Here is a 16,202-nt window from a genome sequence, read left to right on the forward strand (position 1 = left end):
GGGTGACTGGGAACAGCCAGAATAGATTCACCAAGGACAAATCACGATGGACCAACCTGAGAGTCTGCTATGATGAGACAACTTGTCTTGTTAAATGAGATGAAAGCAGTAGACACATCTGCTGATGTTTGAGAGTGATCCATAGCATCCTTGCAGCCAAGCTGCTGATATATAATGGGATAGGACTTCAAATTTGATAGGTAACTGGGAGGTCGAAGAGGCTTGAGCAAAACGGTTGGCAACTCCAAGTACAACTGGTGGCTGGTTACTAGCTGTGTTCCCCAGGGAGTAACACTGGAGTCAGTACTGCTAAAAGGTCTTCACTAGTGATCTGAACAATGGAATAATGTGAACACTCAGCAAGTTTGCCAGTGACATCACATTGGGGAAATCTGTCCACATGCTGCAGGGCTGCGTTTCAGAATGACTTCAGCAGGTTGGGGAAATGTGCTGGCAAGAACCTCATAAGGTTCACTCATGATAAATGAAAATTCCTGTGTCTGACATGGAATAACTCTATGCATCAGTCCAGACTAGGGACAAACTGTGGCACACATCTGGCATACTGTGTCCAGTTTTGAGCCCCCTCCAGCAGAAGAGAAGGATGAACAACATAGGAGTTCAGTGAAGGGTGACCATGATGCTTAAGGTGCTGGTCCAAAACAGCCACAAGCAAGGCTGAGGGAACCAGGCTTCTTTAGTCTGGCAAAAAAGACTAAAGAGGGTTTTAATAATAATCTCCAGCTTTCTAAAAGAGGCTACAGGAAGGATGGAGCCAGTCTCTTCCTGGATGTGCACAACAAGAACAGAAGGGGCAAAATCACAAGTTGCAGCAAGGGACATTTTATTGAGCTCTAAAAAAATTAATCACCATGAGGGTGGTCAAACACTGTGAGAAGTGATCCAAAAGCTTGTGGAATCGCTCCAGTTGGAAATATTCAAAATTTAACTACAGAAGGCCCTAAGTAACCTGATTTGACTTTGAGGTTAGTTCTGCACTGTGCAGAGGTTTGGATGAGATGATCCACAGAGCACTTTTGTAAACAAAATTATGCTATTAATCTATGATTGATACTAAACTGCCACAATGCCTATATGTCTGCTCTCCTTCCTGAAAGGTTGTTCACAGCACTATCCATATGGCCAGAAAAGGTTTAAAATACTGATTGTGGTCTACGAAGGCAACATGGATGTGTGGAACCAGATTTCAGCGTGACACTCAGCACCAGACTATGTTGACAACACGTCATACAGGTCATGTTAAGAATCATCTTGTGTGTACACAGACTATAAGGCTTAGATCTGCAAAGATGTTAAAATGCTCCACTAACATAAAGCCAGGGCTGTGTCAGGCAGAAGTACTGTACAAGAAGTCAAAGACATTCTGAGTAGTGCTGTAGCTGACTGAAGCTATGGTATGGTTGAAATTGAGCTGGAAAATGCAGTCCCATACATATGATGAAGTCACATCTTCCACTGGTTAAATCATCTAAATGCACTGACAGTGATGAAATTATTCTTTTCCATACTGAATGTTGACCAAACCCTGTGGCTTTCAGTCTGCAACAAATATGGCTGACAGTTTTCACTGTTCCACTGCACACGTTTAGGGATACCACAATAAACATTTTATTACATATACCTTGAAAACTTTGGGATCTGTCCAAGTGTTTCTCGTGGGAGCTGGGGGGAAGATGCTGCACTACAGAATCACAATGACAAAATGAACCTCCTCAACAGAGCAACTATTATTTTAGAGGAATGGAGATCAGAATTTCAATGGGATTGTAACTGTCCGCCTGAAACAAAGTTCACAATATATAGACCTATTATACACTGGCAAAGCAATTATCAGCTGTAGTATGGGTCAAGTACCAAAAGCAGGCCAAACTATCAGTGTCGTAAATAGACATAGCTTCATTGAAATCAATGACATTGAACAGCTTATTCCAGTGATAAACAATATGCTGCAAGTTTCGCAAGCATTCTAAAAACTGGTTTAATAAGAAAAGCTTTCACTGCAGTGACTGACAGTCACGTCATGTAAAGCATGAGAGAAAATCTCATTTGTCAAGAAGGGGAAGAGTAGGGATGAAGATCTGAATTAGACTGAAATGAATGAATGTTTGTAGTTTGCATGCAACAGACAATGTGGCTCTCAACTTTAGAAGGATGGAAGAAATCTCCTGGTTTTTAGGTAGGGAATACTTTAAATTAGCAGCTAATTGAGAAGGTTTTCCATCTACTTGGAATATTCACATCTGCCGTGAATGAGCGGGCATTCAGCATTTGTGATGACTGCACTCCCTGGCTGATGCACTGAAACTTGCTGGCAGCCATCCCAGAATCTTTCAAGGAAGAGTACATGGATGTTTGCAGTAATTTATTGGCCACTGTTTGCAACCCCCTGAGAAATTACATTCCTGAGTTAAAATTTTAACTTCTCGCTAGACCATTGTAAGTAGTGACAATTAAAAACTATTGTTAAGGACTTGGAGAAACCTGCCTGATATTGGGAACCTGTTTGGCAATGGACAGCAGAAACAGCCCATGAAGACTTGTGGTCTCATCTTGCTACTCCCCTTCTAGAGAGCAGTGTGGCTATGCCAGCAATGTTTATTTATTTAACTTGTAAAGCTGTCATTGCAGACAGATGTTACTGCAAGAATGTTCCACCTGATTAATTTCCTCTGATAGCCAAAGGCTTCTTGCATACTATTTCCAAAAATGAAAATGAGCTCAGAGGCATATGTAGTCTTGTTAGTTACCAGAGTGTGTCTATCTACATGTGTTCCTGCTTCCTAGGTTTATTTGGGGGGGAGGGGGGCGACCCCAAACCAAATCAAACCCCAACCGCCCCCCCCCAAACAAACATTCTTCTAAAAATGACCCCTTTCTCTATGTACTATCCCATAAACATCTGGATCTACTTCTATGATGAGAAACTGAACTTTCTCTTTCTCCTTTCTTTCTCCATTTGTACACAAGCCATTTCACAAGCAGAGGTCTTTCTGAAATTATAAAGCCTTCTTCAATGGCATGTAAAACTTCAGAGTGAACAACAACAGATAAATGCAAACAATCATGTGGGAAAAGTTAAATAATGCTTAATTGATGGTTGGAACTGTTTACAACAGTATCTCTGAGCACTTCTAATATTATCAAACAGGTACACTGATGCTTTCAAAAATTTAAACTATAGGATGAAAAGATTTCCTTCAAACACATCTGAATGCTTCTTACGACGCTCTAACAGAATCGAAACCTATTTGTTTGGAAGTTTAACACAATTGTAGTGTATGGCTGTTTTCTTTTTTATATCTACTTGTATTCTTGCTTTAATTCAGTATTAAATACTTTAATTCAGTATTAAATAAACCAATAGCTAGTGATATCCTTTTAGAGATGCTTTATATTTGTAATAGCCAAATTACTGTGACACTGAGGTCAGGTACAACATATTACAGTAATGCAAAAGGAATTATTTTAAAGGGTACACTTTATTTGGCATGACCTGCTTTTTTCCTAAGTCTAGGATGAGCTTAAGGCTGAATATTCATACTTTCAGAGTTTCTAAAATGTAGCAATGGCTAGTAAACCTTTCTGAGTATGTTTAAAACTGCTGCAAAGGTTATTTGAAACATCTACTTGTCATAATTTCACACAGGACGTGTATACTGTAGTTTATAGCTTATACAAGGCCTCTCATTTAAGAATTTTGAAAGTGTGAATGTGTGTCTTCCCCTTTCTTTTCTGTCCATTTCTGCCAGTCTGGGTTTCACTGTGATTCCATAGTTAACTTTGACTACAGTGGTTAGCAGCAAACCTCACTGAACATATGCAGAATTAAATTTCAAACTTCATGTGGTTATTGCTGAGACATACTTGATACCAATATCTCAGTTCAATAGTGGAAATAGAATGAAATGCATTTAACTCAACAGAGTTGCATCAGTGTTGCACAGGTGTGAGATCAGATTTTGTAGATGGAATGGAGTTATCATACATATAGATTTAATCAGCACACTCTTCATCTTTAAGGTTCTTGCAGGAGGTATGTAGGGAGGAACTGATCTGTGTATGTGTATATCAATGTGTACAAACACATGATGGGAGGGAGTAAAGAAAAGAGTAAGCCTTTGAAAAGACAGGAAGTACTGGATTCAAATTGTAACATAGGATAACTTATTTAAATATAACACCCCCGCCCCCTCCCCCCCCAACAAAACCAAACGCGTCAACTTTATTTTGGGTTGGGTTTTTTTGTTTTTTTTTTTTTTTTTTCCAGAAAGTGGTCAGACACAGGTTGTCCAGAGAGACTATGTAGTCCCCATCCTTGGAGATACTTGAAACCTGACTAGACATGGTCCTGAGCAATCTGCTACTGGTGACCTTGCCTTGAGCAGGGGGGCTGGATAAACTGCTATCAGCTAGATAAACTGCTGATGTGCCTTCCCATTTCATCTATTCTGTGATTCTGTGAATTTCAGTTATGCTAAAATACTGTACTTCCTGTTTTCTTGACCCTGATTCTTTGTAGATTATTGATTGAAAAATCAAGAAAACATACCATTTAAATATAATTTATCACAGATCAGTGTTGTCAGAATTGGTATTCAGCAATGCCGCCTCTTAAGCTCGATTTTGTGGCAAAATTTGGTATGAGCAGAGAGTTGGATATGAGTGAAATCATTACTGATTCATTTATACCATTTATATGTCATGTTCTGAAAATGCTGTGAAAGATAGGCAGAGATTACATCAAATTGTTCTTATCTGCCTCAGGGCTGTTCTAACTAAGGAGAAAAAATAAAACCCAAGCTGGAAGCAGAAACAGATAGATATCTGTAATAAATGATGATATAATCTACTGCTCTTTTTGCTGCAAGGTTATCCCAGTGCCTATAAACATTCCTCAGAGATCTACAGTGTCTCTGTTTAAAAGCTTCCAAGCATTTCTAATTTAAGGACTTGTTAAAGCTATTCCCTACTCCTGACATCATGCAAGAACAAGCCTTTAATCTTGTCTGAAGTTTATAACTAAATAAAAATTCTTAACTGAATTTTTTTAAGGATTTGATTGTGGTAAGGTACTTCTGTCCAGAGTGTTGCTAACAGTCAGGGAATTTGCCTTTTAGTTTGAAGACAAAAGACATAACTGCTATAAAACTTTTCTTATCCCTGTAATCAAAACACCACCGACAAAAAAAACTATTAAAATAAATCAAGTGTTAAAATAATAACTGGAGAACTCTATGGTTTTTACAGTGTTTTGTTATGCAAGAAGCTGAATTACTTTTATACTAAATGGAGAAACCTTTGCACATTGGAATTTTCTGAGCACTGGTAGACCAGACTGATACCTACAGCCTACATGATCAGCATGAACAGAGCAGCAAATTTTATATATACGTGGTCATTTAAATATATAGGGTACTAGGCCAAATACAAACTGAGAATCTGGAGAGCAGAACCAGTATAGGATCCCAGTTTCTAATCAGCTTCTCTTAAAATCAAAACAGACCCTTTCTTTCTTTTGTATACATGTCTATTGATGCCAAACCCAGCCTGGGAATAAGGGACACACAGATCATGTTTCACAGACCCCTAAATGAGATCAAACTGATCTCAGATGTGAAGCAGTGGCAATTAGGTGATGTTTTTCACAAAACATGGGCTGTTCTAAAATTTCTAACATGCCAAAAGGGAACAACATAAAGGGGTTCAGTTTTCAGTGAATGGGTGCTGAGGCTTTACCGCAGATTCCTTTGAAATGCTGAGCCCAAAACCAGAGACAGCCAACATCTCTTGGAAAGTATATGCCAAAATGGCTGTGCATCTACTAATACATTGCACAAAGGTCAACAGCCATGAGACAGCCCACATCCCTACCATTTATCTCTCACCCTACAAGACAAGGTGGCCACATGCAGACTACCCACCCGCAACGGCAGCTGGCCTCTGCAACTCCTGGTTCACGCCCAGCAATGACCTGGGAGAATGACACTTGGCCTAGGCGAAAACTAAGCAGAGACCAGACGGACAATTTAGCAATATGGTGACTGAATTTCAGGGCCTGGGAACACCCTTTGACACTGTTTTCCCTCATACAGGTGCAGCCTATATATCCCTGTTAAGGTCAAAGCCTCATCATTTAATAGCAAGTAGGTTACGGACATAGAATTACAATCTTCTCTCCCTGCTTAGCACATGCTTAACGTAGGGGGGGTGAGATTTGAGATGCAAATAAGTGCTAGACTGCACAGAATCAGAACTGTGATTTGGGCATTATAATTTTAAAGTTATAAAGAAGAATGCATATGAATACATATAATTGGAAAAGGAAGACTGTTAACAAGAGAACTCAAAATATTTCACTCCAGATCTTCTGTGAAAACTACAGCAACTATCATCCTGGAGAACCCTAACAGACAGAACCCCCTAAATCCGCACTTACACATAAAGGCAATTTCAACAGGCCCTTCAGTGCATGGTTACCCCAGAGCATGACTGTCTCTTCTAAATAGTGTTTCTTTATCATTTATCATTATGAGTTTATACTGCTAGCTTAACATCTCTTTGCTTTACCATTTGGTGGATGATTTGAACTAACAGAAGGAAACAAAAAACACAACCCAGAAATGTGTGCTTTGCTCAATTACAGACAAAGATGTTAAACCATAATAATGTTTCCCGCCAACATAATGAAAAACTGTGAGTTGTTCACATCCTAAAAAAAATCAGCTGCACATACAGGTGTCTGCACCAGATGCTTCCCTAAGCACAATGTGATAAAAGTGATTATTCCTCACTCAACAGAGAACAATCCCTAAGCAGGGTATTTAAAGGAGGATGATATTGCAGGTAATTAGGAGCCCCATGCTTTACACATAAAGCAATGTTTAAGAGGGTGAAGCTGAGAACCATCTGTCCTTTACACATGGGCCTATGTTTTATTTGTGAATTCATCTTAATGATGGGCAGTTTTCAGTCTGATTTTGCAGGCAAGATCCTACTCAGTCAGAAAATGATTAAGCATTAAATGACTTAGCCCTGGTTTTAATAGGTGGTACTTTGCCCACTGACTCCAGCAGGAATACGGGCACCAGAATCTAATAGCTGACCACTGGACATTCCTATGAGGAGTGAAGAAATATCCTACTCTTGCCCCAAAGTATGTACACAGTGTTTTTTCCTACCTTTGGACTTCCTGTCATGGTAGCTCCTGCCCCGATAATGGTGGCCACTGTCTGTGTACAAATTCTCAAGATCTTCTTGCCAGGAGTCGGGGTTAAAGTGTTTGAGCAGATCTTCCACCGTGTCAAATGCAGCAATGGTCTGATCCAGTGCTTCTGCCGTGAGCGTAGGGTCAGTCACTGATGGAGAGGGATAGGATACCCCCTAAGAGTGACATACATCTCAGTGTACTTGGAACAAATTACAGCACCACTTAAAACAATTGAAAGCAGTTACTGAGAAACTTGGCTCATTATTGACTGAAACAGTTGCCTTGGGCCATCTTTTGAAGTCCTTAGCTGGTCCAGGCTTTGTTATACCTGTGTTTTCTTTTTGCAAGAAGAAGACACCAAGGAATTCCTAAGGAAATCCCAGAGGAGACACAGGGAGTGGAAGCACTGCCACTGCTGGACTGTCAACATGCACACCCACCCCTAAAAGGGGATGATGGTTTGCACATCTACAAATACGTAACGGAAATGTCTTTTGAAACCACTGTGATGGCCATGACCACAGAATGGAGGTGCCTTGTAGTGCTGGGGTGGTGCCTGTGGTGCCTTCACTGCTCTGCCAGCTCTGTTGGCAAATCCGTAATAGGCAGTTCAGAAACCACAGCAGAGAAAGACAAAGGCAACAAGTCCATCAGACTGTCTTTCTTTCCCTGGTCAAGCTGGACAACAAATTTGGCTTGCTTAAAGACTTGAAAAGATGGCTCTTTATTCCCAAGAATACCAACACCAGTGAATGCCAATTCTCCCACCCTTTTATCAAAAATAACAAGTTACTAAGCAAATGACGTAACATGGGATATTTGAAACTCAGCAACGTAACAATGAATATTTGGATTACCAACACAGTGATATCCTCACAATTATATCATAATAGCAAATGGAATACTATTTTGCACCAAAATAGCCAAGTACCATTCTCTGAGCATATTTGGTTCCCACTGAACTTGCAGCACAACTTTCTTTTGACAGATTGCAGCAATTTAATTTTTACTGGAAAGGATGTTAAACATTTTTAATAATAATTATTTAAAATCACAATATTCACTACCCTGTATCACTTTTTCTCTCGTCTGAGGACAAAGCCAAACAGTATGTATAAAGTATGTGCAAGAAAACCAGGTTTGTTACTTTCTGAAGGACTACAATCAAAATACCTGATTTTGTCCAACAAGAAGCTTAATACAGCACAAGAGTTGTTTGGATTTTGGTCTTGTAAATTAAAACACTGTGGAAAAACCCCTAGAAACCCTATTCTCTCATGAAAACCCAGCTCTGAAGTAATGTAGCAGAAATATGCCATTTAAAATTAATGGCTCCCCTAATAATTTTTTTGCCTCATCTCCCATGTAAGTGCATATATTAAACTATTAATTTTTGTGATTAACTTCACTCAGTTGGGTAGCAATGAAAAGGTCAACTAATTTGAGTAAAGTTACTCACTTGTTTGCAGGATTGTGTCCTTCAGTGCTTACTAAATAGTTTTGAAGTATACATGTCTTTTAAATAAAACATTTGTCTTTACCAGTAAGTTATATCACAAAAGTTACAGTCCTTGATATTTTACTGCATATATTTGCTGAAAGTATGGAGAATCCAAATCATTTAAAACAAGAAAAAGAAATAGAAAACATTCCAATAGCGAGGTCAAGAAAGCCTAGCTGTGCTTTACTACTTATCACCAACAGCACAAGAAGTTTCAGAGGGCCCACTTGTGACTGCAATGCCTCTACAATGCAGTGCGAAATAAGACACAGTGCAGATGGCTGTAAAAATTCATGACCCACTAAAAGGAAAGGCACACATCAAACCGCCTCTTCTGACTTCTAAGTGGCTTGGAATAGAGACCATCAGAGAAACAGGAGCCCTAGGAATTGAAAAGCTCACACCAGCAAAGTGAACACAGTGTTGTTATCTACAACAATGCTGCAGGAGAGACTGCACTGTGGGCGGGCATCACGCAGTGTGCTAATGCAGTCTTTGAGGTTACAAAAGAAAAATGCACCCATATGCTATTTGCCTACTGAGGAGAGCTCAGTGCTGCTCATGGCTCATCTGTGACTGCAGCCCAACAGGGAAACGTCAGTCCCTGACTGCCTCTCAAAAGTAAGGGAGATGGTCCAAGGATGCTGAAGAAACAGCAGCATAAAAATCAGGCCATACGTGTGCGGCTTAGAGGATGCAAGAGGTTTTTTTCACGTGCTCAACTGTGCATTTCATTACAGATCTGCAGGTCAGGCTGTGAATTTGCAGGGCAGCAGGGATTCCCCATTTCTTTTCATATAAAAGCTCCTACTCAAGAGATTTGTGCAACCTCATTCGCACACAGAATAAAGCTTAACTTTTTCTCAGTGACAGCCAATTCAAGAGGAATTATTTCAACAGCTCAGATAACCTACTGGCAGCGACATCATGTGACAGGCCCAAAAGCAACTTCAAAGCTGCCAACCCAACAGCCTCCCCTTTGTCCTGCCAAGAACGAGGCGCTAGCTTTAGAAGAGCTTGTGCTGTCATAATCTGGCTTCTGAGATCACATCCAAAGAGAGGGCAAGAGGAAGAGTGAAAAGCAAGAAGTAATGAAGACCAAAGATTTTCCACATTAAGTACCTCTTCTACATTTCTTAGAAGCACTCGATGCGTTTTTAATTTCACGGGACACAAAGCTATCGGGTTTTGTCAGTGCTCTTACCCTTAATTTCTGTTCCCTCATTCTTTTCTATTTTAAACCTGTATTGTGAAGTTGACGGGCAGTTCAATGTACATCACAGTTGTTTGTCATAACATTACTTTACAAATAATGGAAGCTAACCCAATAAGGAGTCAGTTTGTTTCCTTTTTTTCTGGGTTTGCTGTGTTGGTTTAAAGGCAGAGGTACTAATTTTAGCTTTCTGAGAAAAAAAAAAAACCAAAACAAACCCCAACAAAATATAACTCTGTGATATGACCTCAGACAAGGAAGAAAGAATTTGCGCACTCTCAAATTTTCATTCTGAGAGCTGTAATGTATCCAGATCCTAAAATGAGTCTTTGTGTTGCCTGTGTGTTTGAGAGGCAAAACTTAGTTCTGCCATGCTGAGTATCAGCAGAATACTGTGTCATGTCAGCAATGGACAGGTCTGAGTTTGTTCTTCTGTCCCTCAGGATCACAGCAGAGTTCCTGAACCTTTCTCTCCTGAAGAACTTGGATGTCTTCCAGCGTTTTCCTTGGTGTCTTTGGGAAAAATTAATCAACCTCTCTACTTACTTTCCTTAAGGATAAGAAAGGGCTAGTGGGTGCAATGCGTGCCCAGTGGAAGAAGGTATATTTTATTACATTGGGCATGGCATGGGAAAACTAGTGAAACCAGGGTTCTGCTTCTGGTTTAGCTGTAAGTTTCCATGTGACCTTGGGCATCAGCTTGCTACCTATGATATTTGCACTGAACTTCCCTACCCATAACATATTAACAACAACTTTTCTGAAACAAAGAGATGTGAAAGATAAATACACTTTTTTTTTTTTTTTTCCCAATATGAAAAGAATACTGGATTATTGTTTGGCATATCGTGTGTTTTATGATGTTAAGGAGAATAACTAACATGGCATTTACCATATACTTCATCTTATTTTCATAGTTTCCTGATGAGGGAGCCCCAGGCTTACATTTTCAAACGTCCGCCTACCATGTTGTTATAACAAAATATTCTATCACATAGGTGTTTTTTTCCAACCCCATATTAGAATGAAAAATGAGTTTATGTCTTTCAGTAAAACAGTGTTTTAGCATCTCCTGCTTGGCACATCCAGCAGATCTGAGCCCTGCTGACATTACTACTCAGAACTTTCAGCACAATTAGTTCATGGCTATCAATGCATCATATCATGAAGGGCAAGTGTCATTTGCAAACTCAAGGGTAAACATGAGTGAAATTGGCTTAACCTCTTCTAATTTTGGCAATACAGAATTTTCTCTCTACTCACTGCCTGGCTTGGACAATAGTCAGGAGAATTTACCCATATTTTATTTACTCTTCCTCCACTGGCACGTCCTGGAAGCTACTGTAACAAAGGCGCTACCACTAAGCCCCCTTTGATGAATGCTCCAAACACTGGTCTCAAGTCTGCTTTAAGCACTTATCCTCATCTCATGTATTTTAAAAGGAGATTACAAGAGCTGTGACATGGTGCTGACCAGCCAACAGAGCACACAGAAGAGGAATGCCCATGATACAAAGTCTGATACTACATTGCTGTTACACAGAATTTAACTTTACTTGGGAAATTAAAGAGGGGGCATATTTTTGGCTGTGACACAAACATAATGAAGAGATAAATAAAATTTTATACTGGATTACTTGTTTTCTTCCCCCCCCTCCCCCCGCCCCCAAGTTGCATTTCAGTGCTGAATATGGAGACTTCAGATACAATATTTTACTAAAAACACTTAAGAACCCTCAGTATTGACAATGAAAAGTTAGATCCATTTTCCTGCCAGCCTGTTTTAAGTGTAGTCTTCTATTTAGGCCAAGACATTTTACAATTGAATATTTTAAGGAGTTTATATCTTGTTTTTTCATTTTGGCACGATGAGTTTGAAAGCAAGAAATGCTTCCCAATGGCTGTCTCATATGGTTACAACAGCTGATGGCCTATTCTGAATCTTTTCTTAAAAACATACTGGTTGACTCCAGTATGAGTTGGATAAACATTTATTGCATCCTCTGCCAAAGATGAATACATGGCTCCTCTGTGTGGGTGCCATCTTAGTGAGTTGGATTCAAGCCATCCTATCAATCCATCCATGGGCAAAATAGTAACAAATTACTTACTGAGACAGAGCTTGTGACTGACTCCCAGTTGGTTTCTGAGGCTGCATGCTGGAAATCATCCTAAGGGGAAAAACCCACAGGGAAAATCACCATTAAGGCAATGTCCTAAATTAACTGCAGAACCTAAAAAGTGTCTCAGCCCTCAACATCTGTCACCTTTTCCAGCCCTCTTTAATGCAAAAGGCCCTTGCCATGTGTCATTCCTAAGTAATGCTGCTTCCATTCAGTCTCCTCACTTTTCATTGTCTATAAAGTAGTTCCTTGTGAGCTTGTTACAGCAAGAATAGGTATTATTATTATCAGTAGGAGTACTACTAGTAGTAATATGATAAATATATGCTGCTTTGCATAGCAGGACCTAATCTGGTCAAGGCTGTTACATTTATCTTCCAACATATATATTAAACACCACCTTTGTATGTCTACCATCAGAGCATTAATGCTGTTCCCCAAACTGATACATTCTGGAATGAATATGGACATGCTAATACCCTGGTAATACTTAGCTAAGGTGACAAGTAGGGTAATCTAATATATTTGAAATGTAGTCCTAACACAACTATACTGCTTTTGGTGCTTGGGCTGAACAGAACTTGCTCATCTGTGCTGAGCGCTGACAGGCACTATGCCCTTTTCAACAAAAAAACAGGCACAGTATATTCAGATTAGAAGTGTAATCACACAAAACCTCTGGGCATTTATGATCACTTTGAGCACAGGGATGGGTTTCATCTCATCTACCTTTGGACACCTCAAAAGCAAACATCTAAGGTAGTCACCCTTGTTTCCATTTACAGTCAACTAAAACTAGCATTTTTAGGGTGCAAATCATCGGATCTATTTTAGAAGCTTAGTTTGGGATGACACTGCATGTTAAAAATGTTGGGGTTTTTTTCTCTGCATTGTCTATAAAGGGAGCCTGGCAGGACTAGCTTAGATACAAATACCAAAATTGTAGATATTGACATGTGGTCATCCGAGTCCCAATCCACTTGTCTGACCAGTGATGAGCAATCATTACTTAAATAATGAAGAAGCCACTTCTTTAGACTTTTGGCAGTTTTACTCATTTCCAGCTGGAATAATTAAACCATGAAAAATGGAAAAAGGGAAGCATTACAGAACGGTTATTAAACACACACATGCAGTGAATAGCTAATGATCAGCACAAATAGGTAGGTAAGGAAAGTGGACTGAAGTGAAAGCATACCAAGATGTTCATTTCTAATAACAGAATTTATAATGAAAGGATTTAAAGAAGACGGATCAATGCCTGGGATCACCATTTTACACTGACTCAGTATCTGCTATGCATCTTTTAAGTTGGAAACTGAAAAGGAAAATGGAAGGGTAGGTGCTCAGCTGCTGTGTTCTTGACTCAGTGCTGCATTGGACTACGCACATGTGCCTATATTCAATTATTTCTTAGGAACAGAAAAGAGAAAAATTGGACATAAAATCTGCTAATTCATCAATAAAATTCTCTTTCAGACAAGAAGGAACACAGCTGTTTTCAGATCCACACTCAACATACATAGTATTTTAATGTTTTTCATTTGCTATAGAAAAATACTGAAATGTCTCAGAAGTCAAAAGATTTTTGATTCAATATTGTTACTGTTTCTTGTCCCTTAAAATGTTCCCTTCTCTCAAATCTGAGGCAGCAAAACTAGTACTTCAGTACTTTAGTAAAAGGTAAGAAACCCCATCATGCTATAGGGTCACTAAGTGACTACTGAAGCTGCAGGGCTATTAATATGTTACTAATTAAAGTGGTCATTTGGTCATTTTCTTCTAGGAATGCAGAAGCAAAACATTATTGGTGGTGAAATTTTTAATGCTTTTTTTTTTTTTTTTTTTGCAAACAGTAAAGAGATCTGCAAATGCTATGATCAGGTCATAAATAATTCAGGAGCAATGGGCTACCTTGGCCACATTCTCTACATATTTGGTTGCCTAGTTCTTGACAAGCCATGGTTTAAAGTACATAAAAATGGATTTTAAAGGCTCATGGATCCTCTGGTAATGGTTGCCAGTTGCAAAACTTGGAAATCATTTCCTCTCTGTCATTAGCTTCCATTTAGCACTTCCAGAAAAAAAGTGCCATTGAGTTTTGAGGCATTATTTTAAAACAGGAACAATCTGCCTCATTGAATGTCTGGATAAGACCACAGACAAGGAATAATTTTTTTGTTTGAAGTGACGGTCCCCTTGTGTTATCTAATTGTAGATACCAAAACTGTTTCTTTAGTCGATGATTCTTTGAGATGGTTGATGCCAGGAAACCCCTCCAAAACCCTGAGATAGACATGCATACCACCTGCTTCTTGGATCTCAAACCTGATGACTACACATTTTGACTCTGTGATTATATTTCATCTGCATAAACTATTCACAACTATATGGCTTTGTTCCACCATCACTCAAGACAGCTGTAGTCATTCTTGGCTTCTTGGAGCTTTCAACCTCTACAGTTTGGAGATTATTATTATCTATGGCTTCTGCTTGCAGCTATTTCAAGTAATAATATCGAAGTGGTTCTCATCACTACAAAATCCTCTACTCCTTCCTCACCATTGTCCCTAGGAGAACATGAAGGACAAATCTATTTTAAATGCTATCTATCCAATTCATACCACCTTGTTTATGTGAATTTGCATACGATCACTTGCCTATTGTTTTCTTCATTACTTAAAATGACATTAGAACCTTTAGTTAAAACATTTGAAAAATTTCATCTTTTTTAACTGAATACTGGAAAAACAGGGTGGTAATAACTTGGCTACGTCACCCTGACAACAGTGCTTTTATTTTCGTATATGTGTCATGGTAACATAACAACATTACATGAGACTTCAGCAAAGCAGTGCATTAACTGTTCCACAAGCTGCAAAAATACAGGCAAAACAACAGGGTAACCAATCACCTTCTGATAGCAGTTACTTTTATTGAAGAAAAAATGACTTCCATACCTCAACTTCGAAAATTACACCTCAGCAAGACAAATCCTGAGTCAGTCCTTTGAGTTAAATACGTATGGACATTGACATATTGTTCCTGGCTCTGTTACAGACAAAGATAAGCTACTATTTCCTTCACAGACTGACTCTGTCTACAGCCTGTGTCCCGCCACTGATCTCCAGCAAGTGAAAAGGAGTCACAGGGAATACTCTTTGTTTCACCTAGGGCTTTCACAAGTGGAGATCTGGAGGCAAATCACTGCTGTCAAGGGTACATGAGACTGCAGAGCCCGATAGCACTGGTTGCTGAGGAAGATGGCTTGCAGCTTGAGGGACAATGACCTGCAGCAGCACAGGCTCTGCTGGGCTCAAGCCACAGGGTTTGGCAGAGTCAGTAGGAACAGGGAGGCATCAGGAAGCCACCAGGGATGAGGCTGGGAAGCTCACTAGTTTGAGAAGCATGTTGTCCGTGACTCACTTTGCTGTACCACAAATATGGCAAAACACGAGTCCTCTTGGCCATGCTGAATTACTGCCTGGTCTTCAAATTAAAAGCAAGAAGCAGTTTCTAACATTTCTCTGACTCTTTAATTTTTTACATACTTTGCCACTGTAGGCCAGCCTTTTGTCACCTCGGTGCTTGACATTGATGAGGCATGATGCCTGGGATAGGCAACGACTGCCACAGGATGGGCGCAACCCACTGCCAGCTCTCTCCAGTGAAAAGAAACAGCTCCATACCTCTATAAACTCCTCTCTAAACTGTCTCCTAATCCACAGGTCTCTGGGTTGATTGGATTAGGTAAAAGATTGTTTGCTGCCAGAACAACTATAAACTATGGCTAATAAAAGCTGAGGTGATGCTTTCAGCTTCAGGGAGGAAGTGGGAAAAGTTCACAGGTTCAGAAGAGCCCAGACAGCATCCTAGACTGATATTTAGGACCTACCGGTTTAATAAAGTCTCCTGAAGGAGAAACCTTCTCTACTGGGAATTTGTCATGCCAGTAGAAACTAAGTGAGTGGGGAAAGGTAAAAATGCAGGCATGTTCCTCCGGCAAGTAACATGAGAAAGAAAGAAACAAAAGGAAAAATTAACACAGAACAGCTGAATGTGTGGGGCTTTGTCTGCAGTCACCTCATCTGTGGTATTTAGAGACCACAGTGTAAACTATGAAGCCGTTTCTAGAAA

General features: G+C 39.6%; 1 protein-coding gene across 3 annotated transcripts in view; it reads right to left on the reverse strand.

Moving 5' to 3' along the window:
* Positions 1-16,202, reverse strand: part of PDGFD (platelet derived growth factor D) — a 145,745-nt gene that overhangs the window by 18,384 nt on the left and 111,159 nt on the right. For 2 of the 3 annotated variants that reach the window (XM_037378356.1, XM_037378357.1), the window contains exons 4-5: positions 12,054-12,113; positions 7,200-7,401 (exon numbers count right to left, since the gene is read on the reverse strand). In XM_037378356.1, coding sequence (XP_037234253.1) covers positions 7,200-7,401; positions 12,054-12,113 — 262 coding nt within the window. The remainder of the gene's footprint in view (positions 1-7,199; positions 7,402-12,053; positions 12,114-16,202) is intronic. The other variant, XM_037378358.1, reaches the window with a different exon arrangement.

Source organism: Falco rusticolus, chromosome 2 (genome assembly GCF_015220075.1).
Source record: "Falco rusticolus isolate bFalRus1 chromosome 2, bFalRus1.pri, whole genome shotgun sequence".
NCBI classification, from domain to species: domain Eukaryota; kingdom Metazoa; phylum Chordata; class Aves; order Falconiformes; family Falconidae; genus Falco; species Falco rusticolus.